Consider the following 22270-nt stretch of genomic DNA (forward strand, 5'->3'; position numbering starts at 1 on the left):
TGGCTAGCACAACAGCTGTGGCTGCCCGCTGTCTAAGCCCTTTAAACTCCTTGGGGGAGGGGCGACAGCCAGCACTCAGACTGATAGCCACCTAAGACACAAAGCCCCCAGGGCAGGGGAAGGGCAGCAGCCCTCTCTATAGCTCCAGGCTATGATTTCTCCCTGCTGGAGCCAGTGAGGCTGGATGGCTTGATCCCAAGAGGTATCCTCCACAGCCCAACACACCAGCTGTGGCAGACTGCTGACGAGTGCCTCTTCAGGCCTGACCTAGACCCATCCCTCCTCACTGAGGTCTTCTGGCAGATAGTCTGACTACTCCAGCCAGGGGCTCAGGGACAGAACTCTGATCTTCCTAGACCTGAACCCCGGCGGGAAGGGGTGGTCACAGTCTCTGCACACTAGCAGACCACAGTCTTTCCTCCTCCTAGTTTGGAGGAAGCAGGGCAGCCCAGACAAGTGAGCTTTCCCCCCAGCAAAGCACACCCCCTCCACCAAGGGACAGCCAAAGTGCTTCGGTAAGTGGATCCTGCTCCCCATAAAACCCAGCCGGGTGAAACCATCCAAAAGGGGTCATCAGAAACCCTATACAGGAGTGATCCTACAGGCATCAGGTTGGTGCCCCTCAAGATCCCAGACGAAAGAGCAAACACCCATCTTTGCTGTTCTCCAGATTCCTCGAGTGGCATCTCCAGACATGGGAGCAAATCAGATGAATAAGGCCTAAAATGAACCCCTAGAAAACTGTGGCAACTCTACAGGAGAGGTACCTGACCATTGCAAGAGAAACAAAGAAACAGAAAGCAACACCACCAACAACAAAAAAAAGTCTCCACAAAAACCCGATTCAAAGGTCAGCAGCCTCAAAGATCAATACTAGACAAACTCATGAAGATGAGAGAAAAATCAACAAAACAATGCTGCAGGCCCAAAAGGCCAGAGTGCCTCTTCTCCTTCAAATGGTCACAGCACCTCCTCCAGCAAGGACGTAGAACTGGATGGAGGATGAGATAGACGAATTGACAGAAATAGGCTTCAGAAGGTGGGTAATAACAAACTCCTCTGAGCTAAAGGAGCATGTTCTAACCCAATGCAAAGAAGCTAAGAACCTTGATAGAAGGTTAGAGGAGATGCTAACTAGAATAACCAGTTTAGAGAGGAAAATAAATGAGCTGATGGAGCTGAAAAACACAGGACAAGAACTTTGTGAAGCATACACAAGTACCAATGACTGAATCGACCAAGCAGAAGAAATGATATCAGAGTTTGAAGACTATCTTGGTGAAATCAGGCATGCAGACAATATTAGAGAAAAAAGAATAAAAGGGAATGAGCAAAACCTCTGAGAAACAAGGGACAGATCAACGAGACAAAAAATTAACAGGATATTCAGGACTTAAGCTCAGCTATAGATCAAGTGGGCCCAATAGACATATACAGAACTCTCCAATCCAAATCAACAGAATATACATTCTTCTCAGTGCCACATGGCACTGATTCTAAAATAGACCACATAATTGGAGGCAAAACACTCCTCAGCAAATTCACAAGAACTGAAATCATAACACACTCTCTAAAAACAGTGCAATCACATTAGAACTCAGGATTAACTCACTCACTCAAAAGCCCACAATTACATGGAAATTGAACAACCTGCTCCTGAATGACTCCTGGGTAAATAATGAAATTAAGACAGAAATCAAGAAGTCTTTTCAAACCAATAAGAAGAGACTATGTACGAGGATCTGTGGGACACAGCTAAAGCAGTGTTGAGAGGGAAATTTATGGCACTAGGTGTCCATGTCATAAAGTTAGAAATATCGGCCAGGAGCAGTGGCTGACGCCTGTAACCCCAGCACTTTGGAAGGCTGAGGTGGGTGGATCACGAGGTCAGGAGTTCAAGACCAGCATGGCCAAGATGGTGAAACCCCGTCTCTACTAAAAATACAAAAATTAGCCTGCCATGGTGGCATGTGCATGTAATCCTAGCTACTTGGAAGGCTAAGGCAGGGAATTACTTAAACCCAGGAGGCGGAGGTTGCAGTGAGCCAAGATTGCACCACTGCACTCCAGCCTGGGCGACAGAGTGAGACTCTGTCAAAAAAAAAAAAAAAAAAAAGCTAGAAATGTCTCAAATTGACACCCTAACATCACAATTAAAAGAGCTAGAGAAGCAGGAACAAACAAATTCAAAAGCTAGCAGAAAACAAGAAATAACTAAAATCAGAGCAGAACTGAAGAAAGTAAAGACACGAAAAACCCTTCAAAAAGTCAACGAATCCAAGAGCTGGTTTGTTGAAAAAATTAACAAAATAGACCACTAGCTAGACTAATATAGAAAAATAGAATGAAGAATTAAATAGACACAATAAAAAATGATAAGGGGGAAATCACAACTCACCCCCAGAACTGCAAACTACCATCAGAGAACACTATAAACATCTGTACACAAATAAACGGTAAAATCTAGAAGAAATGGGTAAATTCCTGGACACATACACCCTCCCAAAACTAAGCCAGGAAGAAGCTGAATCCTTGAATAGACGAATAACAAGTTCTGAAATTGTGGCAGTAATTAATAGCCGCCTTACCAATAAAAAAAAGCCCAGGACCAGACCATTTCACAGTCGAATTCTACTAGACATACGAAGAGGAGCTGGTCCTATTCCTTCTGAAACTATTCCAAACAACTGAAAAGCAAGGACTTCTCCCTAATTCATTTTGTGAGTCCAGCATCATTCTGATTCCAAAACCTGTCAGAGGCACAACAAAAAAGAAAACTTCAGGTCAATATCCCTGATGAACATTGATGAGAAAATTCTCAATAAAATACTGGCAAAACAAATTCAGCGGCACATTCAAAAGCTTATCCACCCCGATCAGGTCGGCTTTATCCCTGGGATGCAAGCCTGGTTCAACATATACAAATCAACAAATGTGATCCATCACATAAACAGAACCAATGACAAAAACCACATGATCATCTCAATAGATGCCGAAAAGGCCTTCGATAAAATTCAACATTCCTTGATGTTAAAAACTCTCAATAAAGCTGGTATTATTGGAACACATTTCAAAATAATAAGAGCTATTTATGACAAACACACAGCCAATATCATATGAATGGGCAAAAGCTGGAAACATTCCCTTTGAAAACCAGCACAAGACAAGGATGCCCTCTCTCACCACTCTTATGCATCACAGTATTGGAAGTTCTGGTCAGGGCAATCAGGCAAGGGAAACAAGTAAAGGGTACTCACACAGGAAGAGAGGAAGTCAAATTATCTCTGTTTATGGACGTGATTCTATATTTAGAAAACCCCATCACCTCAGCCCCAAAACTCCTTAAGCTGATAAGCGACTTCACAAAATCTCCGGATACAAAGTCAATGTGCAAAAATCACAAGCATTTCTATACACCAACAATAGACAAGCAGAGAGCCAAATCATGAGTGAACACTCATTCACAATTGCTACAAAGAGAATAAAATACCCAGGAATACAGCTAACAAGGGATGTGAAGGACATCTTCAAGGAGAACTACAAACCACTGCTCAAGGAAGTCAGAGAGGACACAAACAAATGGAAAAACATTCCATCCTCATGGATAAAAAAAATCAATATTATTAAAATGGCCATATTGCCCAAAGTAATTTACAGGTTTGGTGCTATTCCCATCAAACTACCACTGACATTCTTCACGGAATTAGAAAAACCTACTTTAAATTTCATATGGAACCAAAAAATAGCCCATATAGCCAAGACAATCTTAAGCACAAAGAACAAAGCTGAAGACATCATGGTACCTGACTTCAAACTATACTACAAGGCTACAGTATCCAAAACAACATGGTACTGGTACCAAAACAGATATATAGACCAATGAAACAGAGCAGAGACCTCAGAAATAACACCACACATCTACAATCATCTGATCTTCAACAATCCTGCCAAAAACAAGCAACGGAGAAAAGATTCCCTATTTAATAAATGGTCTGGGAAAACTGGCTAGCCATATGCAGAAAACTGAAACTGGACCCCTCCTTATACATTATACAAAAATTAACTCAACATGGCTTAAAGACTTAAATGTAGGACCCCAAACCATAAAAACCCTCAAAGAAAACCTAGGCAATACTATTCAGGACATATGCATGGGCAAAGACTTCATTATAAAAACGCCAAAAGCAATTGCAACAAAAACAAAATTCACAAATAGAATCTAACTAAAGTAAAGAGCTTCTGCACAGCAAAACAGACTATTATCAGAGTAAATAGGTAACCTACAGAATGGGAGAAAATTTTTGCCATCTACCCATCTGACAAAGATCTAATATTCAGAATCTACAAGAAACTTAAATTTACAAGAAAAAAAAAAGACCCCATCAAAAAGTGGGCAAAGCATATGAACAGACACTTATCAAAAGAAAACATTTACATGGCCAAAAAACATATGAAAAAAAGTTCAACATCACTGATCATTAGAGAAATGCAAATCAAAACCACAGTGAGATACCATCTCATGCCAGTCAGAATGGTGATTATTAAGTCAAAAAAATAATAGATGCTGATGAGGCTGTGGAGAAATAGGAACATTTTTACACTGTTGGTGGGAATGTAATTAGTTCAACCATTGTGGAATACGTTATGGTGATTCCTCAAGAATCTAGAACCAGAAATACGATTTGACCCAGCAATCCCATTTCTGGGTATATACCCAAAGGATTATAAATCATTCTGCTCTAAAGACATATGCACATGTATATTTATTGCAGCACTACTTACAGTAGCAAAGTCATGGAACCAACCCAAATGCCCATCAATGTTAAACTGGATAAAGAAAATGTGATATATATACACCATGGACTACTATGCAGCCATAAAAAGGAATGAGGATTATGTCTTTTGCAGGGACATGGATGAAGCTGGAAGCCATCATTCTCAGCAAACTAACACAAGAACAGAAAATGAAACACCTCATGTTCTCACTCGTAAGTGGGAGTTGAACAATGAAAACACATGGACACAGGGAGGGGAACAACATACACCAGGGCCACTTGGGGGGTGGGTAGCAAGGGGAGGGAGAACATTAGGAGAAATAGTTATGCATGTGGGGCTTAAAACCTAGATGATGGGGTGATAGGTGCAGCAAACCACCATGGCACACATAGACCTTTGTAACATACCTAAACTTTCTGTATTTGTACCCCAGAACTTAAAGTAAAAAAAAAAAAAAAAAAAAGTGGCTTAATTTATTTAACACTTAATATATACCAGGGGCTATTCTAAAGGATTTACATGAGCTATCTTACATAAATCTCTAAGCAATTGTATTACTATTATCCAATTTTCATGTAAAGAAACTAAGGCAAAGAGAAGGCAATATTTGGCCAAGGTCATATATGTGATAAAGTAGTCAGAATGCTCACATTAAAAAAAAAATCAATGAGATTATAAACGTTTCTTGAAAACCAGAAAGTGATATTATATTTTTAAAATTTGGGCCAAGTGCAGTGGCTCACGCCTGTAATCCCAACACTTTCCAAGACTGACATAGGAGGATTGCTTGAGCCCAAGATTTTGAGACCAGCAGGAGGATTGTTGGAACTCAGGAGTTAAAAGCTGCAGTGAGCTACGATCCTGCCCCTGTACTCTGGCCTGGGCAACAGAGTGAGACCCTGTATCTAATAAAATATAAATAAATAAAATTAAAAAATTAACCTCTTCTTACTTGCAATTTTTCCTTTCTAGAATCATTTTTATCCAATTACCTTCCTATTTGGCATAAGTAGCCCTTGAAAACCTGGTTATGTGCCGGTATGTATAGAGCTTCCATTGCTACTCAGTGGCAACTCAGCAAAGTCCTCCAGCCTTTGAACACAGCATGGTTACATTATTATAAGTATCCTTATAAAAATTATCTCCAAGTTATACATACTATTTCAGTTTATACTTTTAGGATATTATTAAATACTAATCATCTTCCTGAATTTAAGAAACTAATTTTTCACAGGAGTTTTTGGTAATGCAATCTGAATTTTGGTAAGTAATTTTTTACTGGTTTATATTTTTTTCAGCTTTATTAAGGCATAATTAATAAATTAAAATAGTATACATTTACAGAATCCAATATGTTTTGATATATTTATACATTGTGAAATGATTAAATCAAACAAAATTAACATTGCCATTACCTCACATATCTTTTTTTGTTTGTGTAGTGAGAACATTTAAGACCTAATCTCTTTGCAATTTTTAAGTATACATTACATTATTAACTATAGTTTAATGTAAGTAGACTTACATTAGATCTCTAGAATTTATTCATCTGGTCTAACAGAAACTTTGTATCCTTTAACCAACATCTCCCCCAGTGCCTCCCACCACCCTTCAGCTGCTGGCAACCTAGTCCCACTCTCCTCTTCTATGAGTTCAACCTTTTAATATTCCACATATAAGTGAGATCATGCAATATTTGTCTTTCTGTCCCTGACTAATTTCAAATAGCATGATGTCCTCCAAGTTCATCCATGTCATACGTGACAGGATTTTATTCTTTTTTAAGGCTGAAAAGTATTTCAATTATTCCATTGATGGACACAGGTTAATTCCATACCTTGGTTATTGTGAATAATAAGTAAGCAAATATTATTTTAAAATTAAAAGACACCCTACTTTAACCCAAGGTGAATTTTTTAAAAAATAAATAAAATTTCACATACTGTATGTATAGACATATACATATATAGTATATTTATATCGTGTGTGTATGTATGTGCATGTGTAGATTACTGATTGAAGAAAAAAGCCCTAATATTATCATCAAATAAGACCTTTTTCTTTTACAGATTGATGGAGGCATTCGAAGTATGGCAATTCAACACTTTGGTGAATTAGTTAGGGATATGAGACAGTACACATGGATGCTGAATGATGTGATTCTAGAAGGCTTGGTGCCCCTAATCCTGTTTTTGGAGGATGACGAGGAAAGAGTAGCTGAAGTAAGTCATTTGATCCTCTTTTTCTTAAATTTACCAAGAATTACAATGTTTTATCTAACAACAGATGAATAGATCTTCACTGACCCTTTTCTGTCTCACAGGCATGTAAATATACATTAAAAATCTGTACCTCACAATTAAAGTGGTCAACATCACATTTGCTCAAAGATGAAAATTACAGTTTTGAGATGGTGGTGCTCAATATCTGTAACAATCTTGTAAGTGGCTCTTCCATTTTTACTACTATAAGAGTTATAGACAAAACTTACAGGATCTCCAAAGTGATAAAACACTGTAATGGGGATAAGAGAAGATCTTGGAGAAAAAGAAATGGAAGAAAAAATCTTCAATAAGTGATTATAACTGGAGCTTGAGCAGAGAGGAATTAGAATTTTCCACTTCCTCTTTCTCAACATTGATCATCCATCTTATCTTCTTCCTCCAGCCCACCCATTTTGAGCTATGGATGGGTATTAAGGTAGGAAGAACATCCCAGATCATGAAAAAGAAAACTAGAATTACTTTGCCACTGCCTCTTGAGCTAGTCCTCTGAAACCCAGCATGAACAGCAATGATAGACAAGTAGGGATGGATGAATGCTAACCAAAGAATGGAAAAAGAGAGTTGAGTTTAGGAACAAGAGTATAGTTCACACAAAAACATCCCCAGCTTCTAATTTGGTCCTGATTTGGTATGTTGAAGCCTTTCTGGAGGAAGCAAATGTTCTATTTCAACAATTGAGAGAGGTGCTTTTTTCCCCTTTTTATTCTCAGATTATTTCTCATAGGAACTACATTACAAATTTGATATCTGATACCTTAGGATTCCTGTGGAGCTCCAGAACATATCTTAAGAAGGCATCGGTTATTTTGATAGGTAAACATAATTCAATTCTCAATTCCTAATTTGTCTTAAATGGTATAGAATGGAGAAGAAGCTAAAAGTTTTTCTTACATTTTTTTTAATGTCTCTGTTTATGAGGGACAGCACCTGTCATGATGATGAATAGAGGTTGATACATGTGATGAGAATAGAGTTCTATTTTATAATACACAGAGAATATAGCTGTATTAGATTAATTTTTATGCAAAGTGTATTCAGCAAAATGGATTTCAAAATTTAAAATGGTGACATACCATTGTTCATTATTCCCCTTCATCACTTAAAAATCACTACCCAAAGAATACAAATAATTTTAAAAAATATAAAAACATCATCTCCGACCAAACTTGGACATCTGTAACCATAGACTACAGTAGATGAGGAAGAACTACCAAATCCACTAAAGTTTTTAAAAAGTGGAAACAGGCAGGGGCAACCCAGGAAGACTCTAAGACTAGACAGCTTTTTAATATTAGACAAACCTGACCAAACAGTTTTCCCCTACTAGCTCTGTGAAAATAAAAATGAATTATTCTGTATTTTGGAACTCCCAACTTGGTAGTGAGTCTCCAACTTGGTAGTAGGATCTTCCCTTGACCCCAATTAGCATCATGGAGTAACAGGAGCAACAAAGAATAAGGAAATACACAGTCACATCATACATATAGAGAGGAGGCTCTCAGTCAGGGTAGATGACAAAATGAATTATGATCAGCACTGAAGCCCCTGATCTGTTTTAATCAGAGAGGAGTGGCAGAACACAAAGACACAGGCGCGTGCATGCGCGCACACACACACACACACACACAAAGAAAAACCCTGTTATAACTTTCTGTCATTTTCTTTTCTTTTTCTTTTTTTTTTCTTTTTTTTTTGAGACAGACTCTTGCTCTGTCACCTACGCTGGAGTGCAGTGCACAATCCTGGCTCACTGCAGCCTCCACTTCCCAGGTTCAAGCGACTCTCCTGTTTTAGCCTCTAGAGTAGCTGGGATTACAGGCATGCGCTACCATGCCTGGCTGATTTTTCTACTTTTAGTAGAGACAGAGTTTCACTATGTTGGCCAGGCTGGTCTTGAACTCCTGACATAAAGTGATCTGCCTGCCTCCGCCTCCCAAAGTGCTGAAATTACAGGCGTGAGCCACCGTGCTCAGCCAATAATAACTTTATTTCAAACCAGAATTAATCCCTGCTATCCTGAGTTCTACCTTGGAAGTTCCCACAAATAAACCTCTGTATATAACTATTGCAAGATTAGTAAATAAGTAGTTTAAAAAAAGAAACATTATCTTTCTACAGTGGTACTTCAAGGGAAAAAAGAGACAAAAGAATGAAGAAAAACAAACCTTAGAAAATATGTCTATAGAGCAGATGAAAGTCATGATAAATATTTCCATGAATCCAAAACATTTAAAATGAAGATCTAAAGTATAGACACAAGCATATAGGGAATATAGGATGGGATAATGGGAGCACATGAAAAATAAGCTTTCAAAGTACAAGGGGGAAAAAGTAAGAAAAAACATATCACCAAAAATGCAAATTAAATTATAACCAGCAAAAGAGAAAATATTTGTTGAGAACTCAGTAAGGGACAAGGACTACAGGGTTGAGAAATGTTAGCAAAATCAAACAAAAACCATCAATGAAAAATTCTTTTTATTCTTTCTTCTAAAAAAATGGAATACATGTGCAGAACGTGCAGGTTTGTTACATACCCATACATGTGCCATGGTGGTTTGCTGCACCTATTGACTGGCCCTCAAAGTTCCCTCCCCTCACCCCCCACCTCCCAACAGGCTCTGGTGTGTGTTGTTCCCTTCCCTGTGTCCATGTGTTCTTGTTGTTCAGCTCCCACTTACGAGTAAGAACATGTGGTATTTCATTTTCTGTTCCTGTGTTAGTTTGCTGAGAAGAATGGCTTCCAGTGTCATCCATGTCCCTGCAAAGAACATGATCTCATTCCTTTTTATGGCTGCATAATATTCTGTGGTGCATATATACCACATTTTCTTTATCCAGTGTATCATTGATGGGCATTTGGGTTGGTTCCATGTCTTTGCCATGTTAAATAATGCTGCAATAAACATACATGTGCACTTGTCTTTATAGTAAAATGATTTGTATTCCTTTGGGTATGTACATAGTAATGGGATTGCTGGGTCAAATGGTATTTCTGGTCCTAGATCCTTGAGGAATTGTCATACTGTGTTCCACAACAGTTGAACTGATTTACATTCCCACCAACAGTGTAAAAGCGTTCCTATTTTCCACAGCCTTGCCAGCATCTATTGTTTCTTGACTTTTTAATAATCGCCACTCTGACCTGTATGAGATGCTGTCTCATTGTAGTTTTGATTTGCATTTCTCTAATGATCAGTGACGTTGAGCTTTTTTTCATATGTTTGTTGGCCACGTAAATGTCTTCTTTGCAGAAGTGTCTGTTCATATCCTTTGCCCACTTTTTGAGGGAGTTGTTTTTTCTTGTAAATTTGTTTAAGTTTCTTGTAGATTCTGGATATTAGACCTTTGTCAGATGGGTAGATTGCAAAAATTTTCTCCCGTTCTGTAGGTTGCCTGTTCAGTCTTATAGTTTCTTTTGCTGTGCAGAAGCTATTTAATTTACTTAGATCCTATTTATCAATTTTGGCTTTTGTTGCAATTGCTTTTGGTGTTTTTGTCACGAAATCTTTGCCCATGCCCATGTCCTGAATGGTATTGCCTAGATTTTCTTCTAGGGTTTTTTAGGGTTTTGGGTTTTACATTTAAGTCTTTAATCCTTGTTAATTTTTGTATAAGGTGTAAGGAAAGCATCTAGTTTCAGTTTCCTGCATATGGCTAGCCAGTTTTCGCAGCATCATTTACTGAATAGAAGATCCTTTCCCCATTGCTTGTATTTAGCAGATTTGTTGAAAATCAGATGATTATAGCTGTGTGGTGTTATATCTGAGGTCTCTGTTCTGTTCCATTGGTCTATGTATCTGCTTTGGTACCAGTACCATGTTGTTTTGGTTACTGTAGCCTTGTAGTATAGTTTGAAGCCAGGTACCACAATGCCTCCAGCTTTGTTCTTTGTGCTTAGGATTGTCGTGGCTATGTGGGGTCTTCTTTGATTACATGTGAAATCCAAAATAGTTTTTCCTAAATCTATGAAGAATATCAATGGTAGTTTGATGGGAATAGTACTGAATCTATAAATTACCTCAGGCATTATGGCCATTTTCACAATATTGATTCTTCTTATCCATGAGGATGGAATGTCTTTCCGTTTGTTTGTGTCCTCTCTGATTTCTTTGAGCAGTGGTTTGTAGTTCTCCTTGAAGAAGTCCTTCATATTTCTTGTTACCTGTATTCCTAGGTATTTTATTTTCTTCTTAGCGATTATGAATGGGAGTTCATTCATGATTTGGCTGTGTGTCTATCATTGGTATAAATGAACGCTCATAACTTTTGCACATTGATTTTGTATCCTGAGACTTTGCTGAAGGTGCTTATCAGTTTAAAGAGTTTTGGGGCTGAGGTGATGGAGTTTTCTAAATGTAGAATCATGCAGTCTGCAGAAACAATTTGACTTCCTCTCTTCCTGTTTGAATACCCTTTGTTTTTTCTCTTGTCTGATTGCCCTGTCCAGAACTTCCAATACTATGTTGCATATGAGTAGTGTGAGAGGCCATCCTTGTCTTGTACAAGTTTTCAAAGGAAATGCTTCCAGCTTTTGCCCATTCAATATGATATTGATATGATAATTGGCTGTGGGTTTGTCATTAAGAGGTGGTTTTTTTGTTTTGTTTGTTTTTTGATGGAGTCTTGCTCTTGTTGCCCGGGATGGAGTGCAGTGGCGCAATCTTGGCTCACTGCAACCCCCTCTCCCAGATTCCAGCGATTCTCCTTCCTCAGCCTCCCGAGTAGCTAGGGTTACAGGCACATGCCACCATGCCCAGCTAATTTTTGTATTTTTAGTAGAGACGAGGTTTCACCATGTTGATCAGGCTGGTCTTGAACTCCTGACCTCGTGATCTACCTGCCTCAGCTCCTAAAGTGCTGGAATTGTTAAGAGTTTTTAATACGAAGGGATGTTGAATTTTATCAAAGGCCTTTTCTGCATCTATGGAGATAATCATGTGGTTTTTGTCTTTGGTTCTGTTTAATGTGATGGATTATGTTTATTGATATGCATATGTTGAATCAGCCTTGCATCGCAGGGATGAAGCCAACCTGATCATGGTGGATAAGTTTTTTTTATTTGCTGCTAGATTTGATTTGTCAGGATTTTATTGAGGATTTTTGCATCGATGTTCATCAGAAATACTGGCCTAGTGTTTTCCTTTTTTGTTGTATCTCTTCCTGTTTTTGGTATCAGAATGATGCTGGCTTCATAAAATGAGTTAGGGAGGAGTCCCTCCTTTCCAATTGTTTGGAATAGTTTCACAAGGAATGGTACCATTCCTCTTTGTGTTTCTGGTAGAATTCAACTGTGAGTCCATCTGGTCCTGGGCTTTTTTGGTTGGTAGGCTATTAATTACTGCCTCATGTTCAGAACTTGTTACTGGTCTATTCAGGAATTCAACTTCTTAATTGTTTAGACTTAGGAGTGTGTATGTGTCCAGGAATTTACCCATTTCTTCTAGATTGTCTAGTTTATTTGCATAGAGGTGTTTATAGTATTCTCTGATGGTAGTTTGTATTTCTGTGGGGTCAGTGGTGATATTTCCTTATCATTTTTTATTGTATCTATTTAATTCTTCTCTTTTTTTCTATATTAGTTTAGCTAGTGGTCTATTTTGTTAATTTTTTTTGAAAAACCAGCTCCTGGATTTATTGATCTTTTTGGAGGGCTTTTCATGTCTCTATCTAGTTCAATTCTTTTCTGATCTTAGTTACTTATTGTCTTATGCTAGCTTTTGGATTAGTTTGTTCTTGATGCTCTAGCTTTTTAAACTGTGATTCTACAGTGTCAATTTGAGATCTTCCAAGCTTTCTGATGTGGGCATTTAGTGCTATAAATTTCCCTCTTAACACTGCTTTAGCTGTGTCCCAGAGATTCTGGTACATTGTCTCCATGTTCTCATTGGTTTCAAAGAACTTCTTGATTTCTGCCTTAATTTCATTGTTTACCCAGGAGTCATTCAGAAGCAGGTTGTTCAATTTCTGTGCAATTCTGTGTTTTTGAGTGAGTTTTTTAATCCTGAGTTCTAATTTGATTGCACTGTGTTCTGAAAGACTGTTTGTTATGATTTCAGTTATTTTGCATTTGCTGAGGAGCGTTTTACTTCCAATTACGTGGTCTATTTTAGAATCAGTGCCATGTGGCACTGAGAAGAATGTATATTCTGTTGATTTGGGTTGGAGAGTTCTGCATATGTCTACTGGGCCCACTTGATCCAGAGCTGAGTTCAAGTCCTGAATATCTTTATTAATTTTCTGTCTAGTTCTAATACTGACAGTGAGGTGTTAAAATCTCCCACTATTATTGTGTGAAAGTCTAAGTCTCTTTGTATGTCTTATAAACTTGTTTTATGAATCTGGGTGCGACTGTATTGAGTGCATGTATATTTAGAATAGTTAGCTCTTCTTGTTGAATTGTTCCCTCTTCCATAATGTAATGTCCTTTTTATCCTTTTTTGATCTTTGTTTGTTTTAAAGTCTGTTTTGTCAGAGACTAGGATTGAAATCCCTGTGGGTTTTTGTTTGTTTTGTTTTTTTTTGGTTTTTGGTTTTTTGGTTTTTGTTTTGTTTTGTTTTGGTTTTGTTTTTGTTTTGCTTTCCATTTGCTTGGTAAACTTTCCTCCATCCCTTTATTTTGAGCCTATGTGTGTCTTTGCACATTAGATGGGTCTCCTGAATACAGCACACCAATGGGTCTTGACTCTATCCAATTTGCCAGTCTGTGTCTTTTAATTGGGGCGTTTAGCCCATTTACATTTAAGGTTAATATTTTTCTGTGTGAATTTGATCCCGTCATCATGATACTAGCTGGTTATTTTGCACACTAGTTGATGCAGTTTCTTCATAGTGTCATTGGTCATTACATTTTGGTGTGTTTTGCAGTGACTGGTACTGGGTGCTTTTTTTCCATATTTAATGCTTCTCTCAGGAGCTCTTGCAAGGCAGGCCTGGTGATAATGAAATCCCTCAACATTTGTCTCAAAATGATTTTATTTCTCCTTTGCTTATGAAGCTTAATTTGGCTGGATATGAAATTCTGGGTTGAAAACTCTTTTCTTTAACAACGTTGAATTTGGCCCCCAATCTCTTCTGGCTTGCAGGGTTTCTATTGAGAGGTGTAGTTTTAATCTTATGGGCTTCTCTTTGTAGGTGACCTAGCCTTTCTCTCTGATTGCCCTTAACAATTTTTCCTTTATTTCAAGCTTGAATAATTGGATGATTATGTGTCTTGGGGTTGATCTTCTCATGGAGTATCTTAGTGGTGTTCTCTGTATTTCCTGAATTTGCATGTTGGGCTGTCTTGCTAGGTTGGGAAAGTCCTCCTGGATAATATCCTTAATATATCCATAAATATAAGTGTATTTTCCAGCTTGTTTCCATTCTCTTCATCTCCTTCTGGTACTCTAAGCAATCGTAGGTTTGGTCTTTTTTATGAAGCCCCATATTTTTTGGAGGCTTTGTTCATTCCTTTTCATTCTTTTATCTCTAGTCTTGGCTGCATGCCTTATTTCAGTAAGGTGGTTTTCAAACTCTGATATCCTTTCTTCCACTTGGTCAATTTGGCTATTGATACCTGTATATGTTTTACAAACTTCTAATGCTGGGGTTTTCAGCTCCATCAGATCATTTATGTTCCTCTCTAAACTGGTCATTCAGTTAGCAGCTCCTATAAGCTTTTATCAAGGTTCTTAAGTTTCTTTGCATTGAGTTAGAACATGCTCCTTTAGTGCAGCATAGTTTTTTATTACCCATCTTCTGAAGGGTACTACTGTCAATTCACCCATCTGATCCTCTGTCCAGTTCTGTGTCCTTGATGGAAAGATGTTGCAATTATTTGGAGGAGAAGAGACATTCTGGCCTTTTGGGTTTTCAGCATTTTTTTGTTGATTCTCATCTTCCTGAGTTTGTCTAGAGTCGGTCTTTGAGGCCCTGACCCTTGGATGGGGTTTTTGTGGGGGCTTTTTTGTTGCTGCTTTTATTGTTTCTTTCTGCTTGTTTTTCTTTCAGTGGTCAGGTCCCTCTTCATTTGCTGGGGGTTCACTTCAGGCCCTATTCATCTGATTCACTCCCATGCCTGGAGATGTCACTCAAGGAGGCTGGGTGCCTTCTCCTTCCTCTAGGACCTCTGAGCTCCAGGGGCACCAACCTGATGCCAGTAGGATTGCTCTTGTATAGGGTTTCTGATAACCCCATTGGAGGGTCTCACACAGTTGGGTACCATGGAGAACAATACCCATTTAACAAAGCACTTTGTCCCTTGGTAGAGGTGGTGTGCCTCACTGCGGGGGAAACCTACTTGTCTGGGCTGCCTGGATTCCTTAGAACTACCAGGAAGAAAGGCTAAATCTGCTGGTCTGCAGAGACTGTGGCCTCCCTTTCCTTAGGGGCTCAGGTCCTGCGGGATTCAGGTTCTGTCCCTGAGCCCCTGGCTGGAGTTATTGGAGTTCCTGCAGGGAAGTCCCACCCAATGAGGAAGGATGGTTAAGTCAGGCCTGTAGAGGCACTCAGGCCACAGACTGCCACAGCCAGTGTATTGGGCTGTGGGGTGACAAGTCTTGGAACCAAGCCATCTAGCCTCCCTGGCTCCGGCAGGGGAAAAACACAGCCTGGGGCTTTAGAAATGGGTGCCACCCTTTTCTGGGTGTTCATCTGCCGAGGAAGCTTAGCGTGTTAGGCAGTTGTGAGCCCCAGTGCTGGCTGCTGCCCCTCCCTCAAGGAGTTCAAATGGCTTAGAGAGTTCGGTAATCTTAAGCCGATTCCAGATGAGAAGCTCTTAAGAGTCTGCACATTCTGCTGTTGAGACACTAGGCCTCAGTGGCGTGGGTTCACGAGTGGGATCTTCCAATCTGTGGGTTGCACAGTTTCATCAAAAAAGCACAGATTCCCGGCTGGGTAGCACGCTCACTCACTGCCTCCCTTGGTTTTGGAGGAGGAGCTCCCCTGCCCCATGTGGCTCTCAGGCAGGTGGCCACACCACACTGTTCTTCCTTCTCTCTCTCACACCAGCCTCCTAGTCAGTTCTGATGAGAAAACCTGAATACCTTGGCTGCTGGTGAAGGATTCACATGCTTAGTATGGTTTTTGTTTGTTTGTTTGTTTGTTTGTCTGTTTTTCTCCATGATGGGAGCCTCTGAACTCTGCTGTTTCTATTCCACCATCTATTCGGCACCCCTACAAAATTCTTAAAATTAGGGAACAATAGTAGACATAGATGATAGAAAAAAGAAATGCAAATATGTGCAAGTGATATCCCTGAAGAAGAGAAATGAAAAACTACAACAGAACAAAAGTCTTTGAATTTAAAATTTAAGAAATAAAGATGACTGGATTAAATATACTGAGATAGGAAAACACTTTTTCAAGAAATATTTTATACAGAATGCAACATTAAGGCATTTTGTAATAAAGTTATGGAACTGCACAGTTCTGTAAGAATTCTTCAAGAATTCTTTATGCATTCAGACAAAAAAAATACCTATAGATTTTAAAAATAGAGAAACTGTCATTAAACTTCTGTATTTCAATATTCTATATTTTATAGTTGAATACTAAAAAATACTTTTTCATAGAATTCAACTATAAAATATAGAATATTGAATACTATAAAAACATGTTTTTATAGTATTCAACTATAAAATATGGAATATTGCCTACAAATTCCTAAGTGAAGAGAAAACTGTGACTGAGGAATTTTATATTCAGCACAATGTAATCCAGCTATACAGATGACAGAACATTATTTTCAAAAACACAAGAACTCAGGATGAAATCATCATCATGAATTCTTCTTGAAGAAAGTATTAGAGCATGGAATTCATCTAACTAAAGAATGAATGGATGAACTATTGCAAAAAGACATCTAGTATCTATTTACCTGTAGGACTCTCATCTTTCAATCAAGTCTCTACCACTTTTTATTTTCCTCTATGCCTCTGAAGGCTGACCTCTGCATTCTATATCTCCCAAGCTCCCTTGCCACCTTGCTTCCTGATGGGTACAACACTTAATGTCCATTAATGCATTTAATGAGCAGAGATATGCTTAATATTCAGAAATAATTATGACAGTGCTATTCACAAATGCTTGTCCCATCTAGAATCCTTACTGAGCATCTGTCAAAAAATACTGATCAACAGGCTCAGTTCAAGTGTCATGAATATACTATCAGATAATTTCATAGATCTTGATAAAAAAAAAAAAGTTGATTCTAAATGTTTGTGGAATAGCAAAAGGCCAAGATACTCCTGAAGGAAAAAAAATTGGGACTACTACTTTCACCAGATACAAAGATTTATCATAAAGCTACAGAATTTTAAACAGTCTGTTACTCACTCAAGGAAAGACAAACAGACCTGTGGAACAGAATAGAAAACCAATACACACATATACCTAATATATATCAGAACTGGCAGTGTATATCAGACCGGCAAATGATGGGCTGCCTAATAAAAGGTGCAAAGAAAATTGGAAATACACAAGGACTCCTGACGCCCTACACAAAAATTAATTCTAGAAGAATCAAACAATGTAAACATAAAACACAAATATTTAAAAACTTTTAGAAGAAAATGTAGGATAATATCTTCATAACTGAAAATTAACAAAATATTTCTAAAGATAAAAATATAAAAATCAAGCAATAAGCTGAGAGAAATATTTGTACATGTGTAACTAAAACATATTAATTTTGATATTATATTAATTATAACATAGACAAAGACAAAAAAACCATAGACCAAAAAATAAAAGGTGCAAAAAATAATAATAAATATGAAGAGGAAGTTCACAAAAGAGAAAACATAAATACAAATAATCATGTAAAAAGATGTCCAACAATATTAATAATCAGAAACATACAAATTAGAACAATAGCACCCCATTTCACACTAATAAAGTAGCAACGCTTCTTAAAATATAAAAAAATAAAAACTGATGTTAAAATTGAAAGCTTCTCTTCACCAAATGATGTTAAAAGGCAACCACCAAATGGAAGAAGATATTTACGACACATGTATCTGGCAAAGAATCACATTAGAATATATAAAGAATTCATATAAATTTATAAGAAAAAAAACCACCTAATAGAAAAATGAATAATAAATGACATTTTTCAGAAAAGGATAGACAAATGACCAATAAACATATAAAAAGATATTTGACTCTATTGTTCATTTGTAAAATGCAAATTGAAAACATAAGGTACCATTATACATCCAACATAAAGTGTAGAATAAAGACTAACAAGCTCAACTGTTGTCAAGGATATGGAGCAAACAGAACTCTCTTATATGCTGTTGGCACTGAAAATTCTTAAACCGCTTTGGAAAGCTGTTTAGCTATATGTGATAAAACCAAACACATACATATCCTATGACTCAGGAATTCTATAAAATCTCACAGAAATACATACATATGTTCACAAATATACGTACTAGAATATTCAAAGCAGCATTACTAGTTATAACCCAATCCTGCAAATCAACAGTTAGATGAATATATTGATGTAGATTCACACAGTGAAATACTACATACCAATGGAAAAAAAAATCAACTGCATTCACAGTGGAGAGGAAGCTTATAATGTTGAAATGAAAGCTAGTCACAAAAAGTACATATTGTACAATGCCATTGATGTAAAACACAAAAACAGCTAGAACTAAAGAGTTATTACACTCAGGGTAGTGTTTACACTTGGGAGAAACTAAAAGGGAGCCTCAGAGAGAGTTCTGGATTACTGGTAATGTCTTGTGTCTTGACCTTAGATGTGGTCACTGTGTGAATAGTCCATGAGCTATACATTTATATGTGCACTTTTTCATACATGCATTATACCTAGATTTTTAAAATTAAAGAGATATATATACACACATATATTTTATATATATAGCATGTGTGTATATATGTGTGTGTATACATATATATAAAACTTTAATTTTAAAAATCTAAGTATAATGCATGTATACCTAGATTTGTGTGTGTGTGTGTGTGTGTGTTTTCAACTCTATCAAGAGTTGAAAAGTGTGTGGAGTGGTGGGAATTTTTGTTGCTTGTAGTGGGAACAGAAATTGATACAAACACTCAGAAAATAATTTGACATCATCTTATTAGCTAAAGTTGAGCATAATGTTCCTGTAAGTTAGTCATACCATTTTTAACTATGTACCTTAGACTGTCTCACATAGGTGCATCTGGAGACATGTACGTTTATTGCTATATTATTTGTAATATCAGATAAATTAGAAATAATCCAAATGTCTGTTACAAGTAGAATGAATAAATAATTTTTGTATTGTCACAAATGCAACAGTAAATAGCAAGGAAATTTATTACAAACAATAAATAAATAATAAGTAAATAAATGCTATCTTTACACTCACCAGAATAGATGAACACACACAAAAAAACAACTTTGAGTAAAAAGTAAAAACAAAAAACAAAACCCAAAGAATACATACTACTTATATACTGATGAAAGCAGACACCACTAAAACATTATTTGAGAATTCACATTAATATTCTGGAAAACAGTAAGAAAGATCAAGGAAATGGTCAACACAAAATTCAATATACTAGCTTACCTAGGAGGAGGAGGAGGGAAGAAAGTGTTTATGAAAGGACACACAAGAAGCTTCAAGAGCACCAGTATTTTTTAAGTCCATAGGTAGGATATTATATATATTCTTTTACATGCTTTTAATTTAAAAATACATGCTTTAAATTATGCTAATCTCAAAGCAACTAACTCATTAAAAAATACAGTGAAAGAAAATATCCCATTTATAGTAGGTAAAAGTTAAAGAAGGAAATAAAGAATGAGGAAGTAAAGGAGAAAGGAGGAAGGGAAGAATGAGGGAGGGAGAGAGGAGAAAAAGGAGGAGGGAGCAAAAGAAAGAAGGAAGGAAGACTTTTGGAAGAAGGTAAGAAGGGAGATGGGAGATAGGAAGAGGAATAAGAAAAGGAGGAAGGATAGACAGAAGGAAGGAAGGGAGGTCTAAAAATAAACTTTAAAATATATGCAATATTTCTATGAAGAAAATTGCAAACATTACTGAAGGACACAAAGACTGAAAATAGAAAGGTATAAACCCTATTTTAGGAAAAAAAGAATAAAAATTTTAAAAGTGTCAATTTTTTTCTAAATGAATCTATGCATGGAATGAAATGCCAATTAAAATATCAATAGGATTTTTTTCAACATTGGCATGCTGATTCTAAAATTAAAGTAGAAAAGTTAGCATGTAAGAATAATGGAAACTCTAACTGAAAAGAATAATGACAGAGGACGAGCCCTATCATATGTCAATATAGCTTTAGTAATTAAAATCACATGGAATGAATAGACAGATAAATAGGACATAATACCATCCAGAAATAACCCCCTAAATATGCAGTGTTTTAGAAAGTGAATCATTGACCTTAACTAACAGTGGTGAAAATATGGAATGTTCCTTAAATGATGTTGGGACACCTGCTGAGCCATCTGGAATTTTTAGAATAATTTTACTCCCATTTCATTTCTTACACGAAATAAAATCCAGATGGTCACAAGTTCAAATGTTAAAAAGGAAACTATAATAATAAATACAATTAAATTAAGTAAATTGGAAAAATGGGCTTTACAATCATGAGGTGGGGAAGATCTTTCTAAGAGTCAAAAGAAGCCATAAAGAAAAGATTGATAACTATGTAAAAATGAAACGGTATTGGCAAGGCAAAACCACTATAAACAAAGTCAAAAGCCAAATTTTGATGAAATATTTACATTTATCAAGATAAAGCATGAATTCTCACTGTCTATAGGATCTTTACTAACCCATAAGAAAAAGTAACAATAGAAAAATGGACGAAGAACACACCGAAAAAAATCATTTGGCTCTTAAACATTAAAACGTTCACAAATTTATCTAAAAGTGATGCCAACAATGTTTCTATCCATTGAGTTGACAAAGATGAAAAGTTTTGTACTACCCTATTTTGGCCAGGTTGCAGGAGGAGAGCCATCACTTACATTACTGTTGAGACTGTAAATCATTACTTTCTCTAAGAAGAAAAATTTGGTAAAATCTATCAAAATGTGAAATGCATATTCTTTTGACTCAGTAATTTCCTCTCAAGAGAATATATCCTCAGATACACTCACACAGGGGAGAAATGATGTGTGTACATAGATGTTTATTGCATCATTGTACACTGCCATCTGACCTTAGCATGTGGTTTTTATCCTTGCATTTTGATTACCTTCAGCATTTTAAAAGTGTTACACCAAGAAACAAACAAAACAGTAAAAGACAAAAGATGTGCTTTCCAACTGCGCCAGCCCACTTTTATAAGGCTGTCTTCAAAGTCCCCAACCTGAGACTTAGCTTACAGTCACAATGACCAGAACTGTCATAGTGACACTATTAGTTCAAGAGATGCTTGGAAATATAGTCACTTAAATGGTCAAGAAAGGGACCATGATATTAACATGGAGTAGCATGTCACAGCTGTCAATATTTTAAATGTGAGAGTTCTCATATAAGTTTCTGGGATTCTAGTTATTCATGAAGAAAAAAAAAAAAAAAGGAAGACGAAGCTATACTGAACCTGCATTTCTGCATGGTAGCAACTGGATGTAGCTGACCATTAGCTTCACTTGTGGAAAAAGCCTGTACTTCCTGTTAACCACACTCCCCATCACCACCAAATGCATTCTTCCACACAGTTGGGATCACATGGTTACCTACCTAGGTCTTGGCATTTTGGTTAATTTGACATAATGTCCAAAGCATCAAATTCTGTTTGAAAGTTCATTTGTGACTTTCAAAAACACAGTTTCCGTAGAGCCATTCAATGTGTGGGTCTTTTTGCATAATTTTTCCACCTATTTTGCTCATTTGGTGGTAACATTGTATTTATGAAATAAGTATCTGCAGCTGTAAGAACAATCCAAATATAACTATGTTTAAACAAGATAGTAATTTATTTCTCTCTCATGCAATAGTCCAAGGATACGTAAACTAGGGCCAGCTCTTTTGCTGCTCTAGCATTCTCATCACATAGTTTCCCATAGCAGCTCCAAAATGTTTGCTCCAGCTTCTGCAGCCACTTCTACATTCCAGTTGGTTGGAAAGAAACAAAAATATCAACAGGTCACACACACTCCTCTGAAAAGCAAATATAACTTCTGCTAAATTATCATTAGCCCAGATCATAGACATATCTTCCCGCCTAGCTGTAAAGAA

At 37.0% G+C, this 22270-nt stretch overlaps 1 protein-coding gene across 1 annotated transcript in view; it reads left to right on the forward strand.

Moving 5' to 3' along the window:
* The window catches only part of MROH9 (maestro heat-like repeat family member 9), a 128212-nt gene that overhangs the window by 79615 nt on the left and 26327 nt on the right, over positions 1-22270 (forward strand). The window contains exons 18-20 of the mRNA XM_011962280.1: positions 6846-6998; positions 7100-7216; positions 7772-7874. Of these exons, the coding sequence (XP_011817670.1) occupies positions 6846-6998; positions 7100-7216; positions 7772-7874 (373 nt within the window). The remainder of the gene's footprint in view (positions 1-6845; positions 6999-7099; positions 7217-7771; positions 7875-22270) is intronic.

The sequence above is a fragment of the Colobus angolensis genome, unplaced genomic scaffold (genome assembly GCF_000951035.1).
Source record: "Colobus angolensis palliatus isolate OR3802 unplaced genomic scaffold, Cang.pa_1.0 Scaffold59, whole genome shotgun sequence".
NCBI lineage: Eukaryota > Metazoa > Chordata > Mammalia > Primates > Cercopithecidae > Colobus > Colobus angolensis.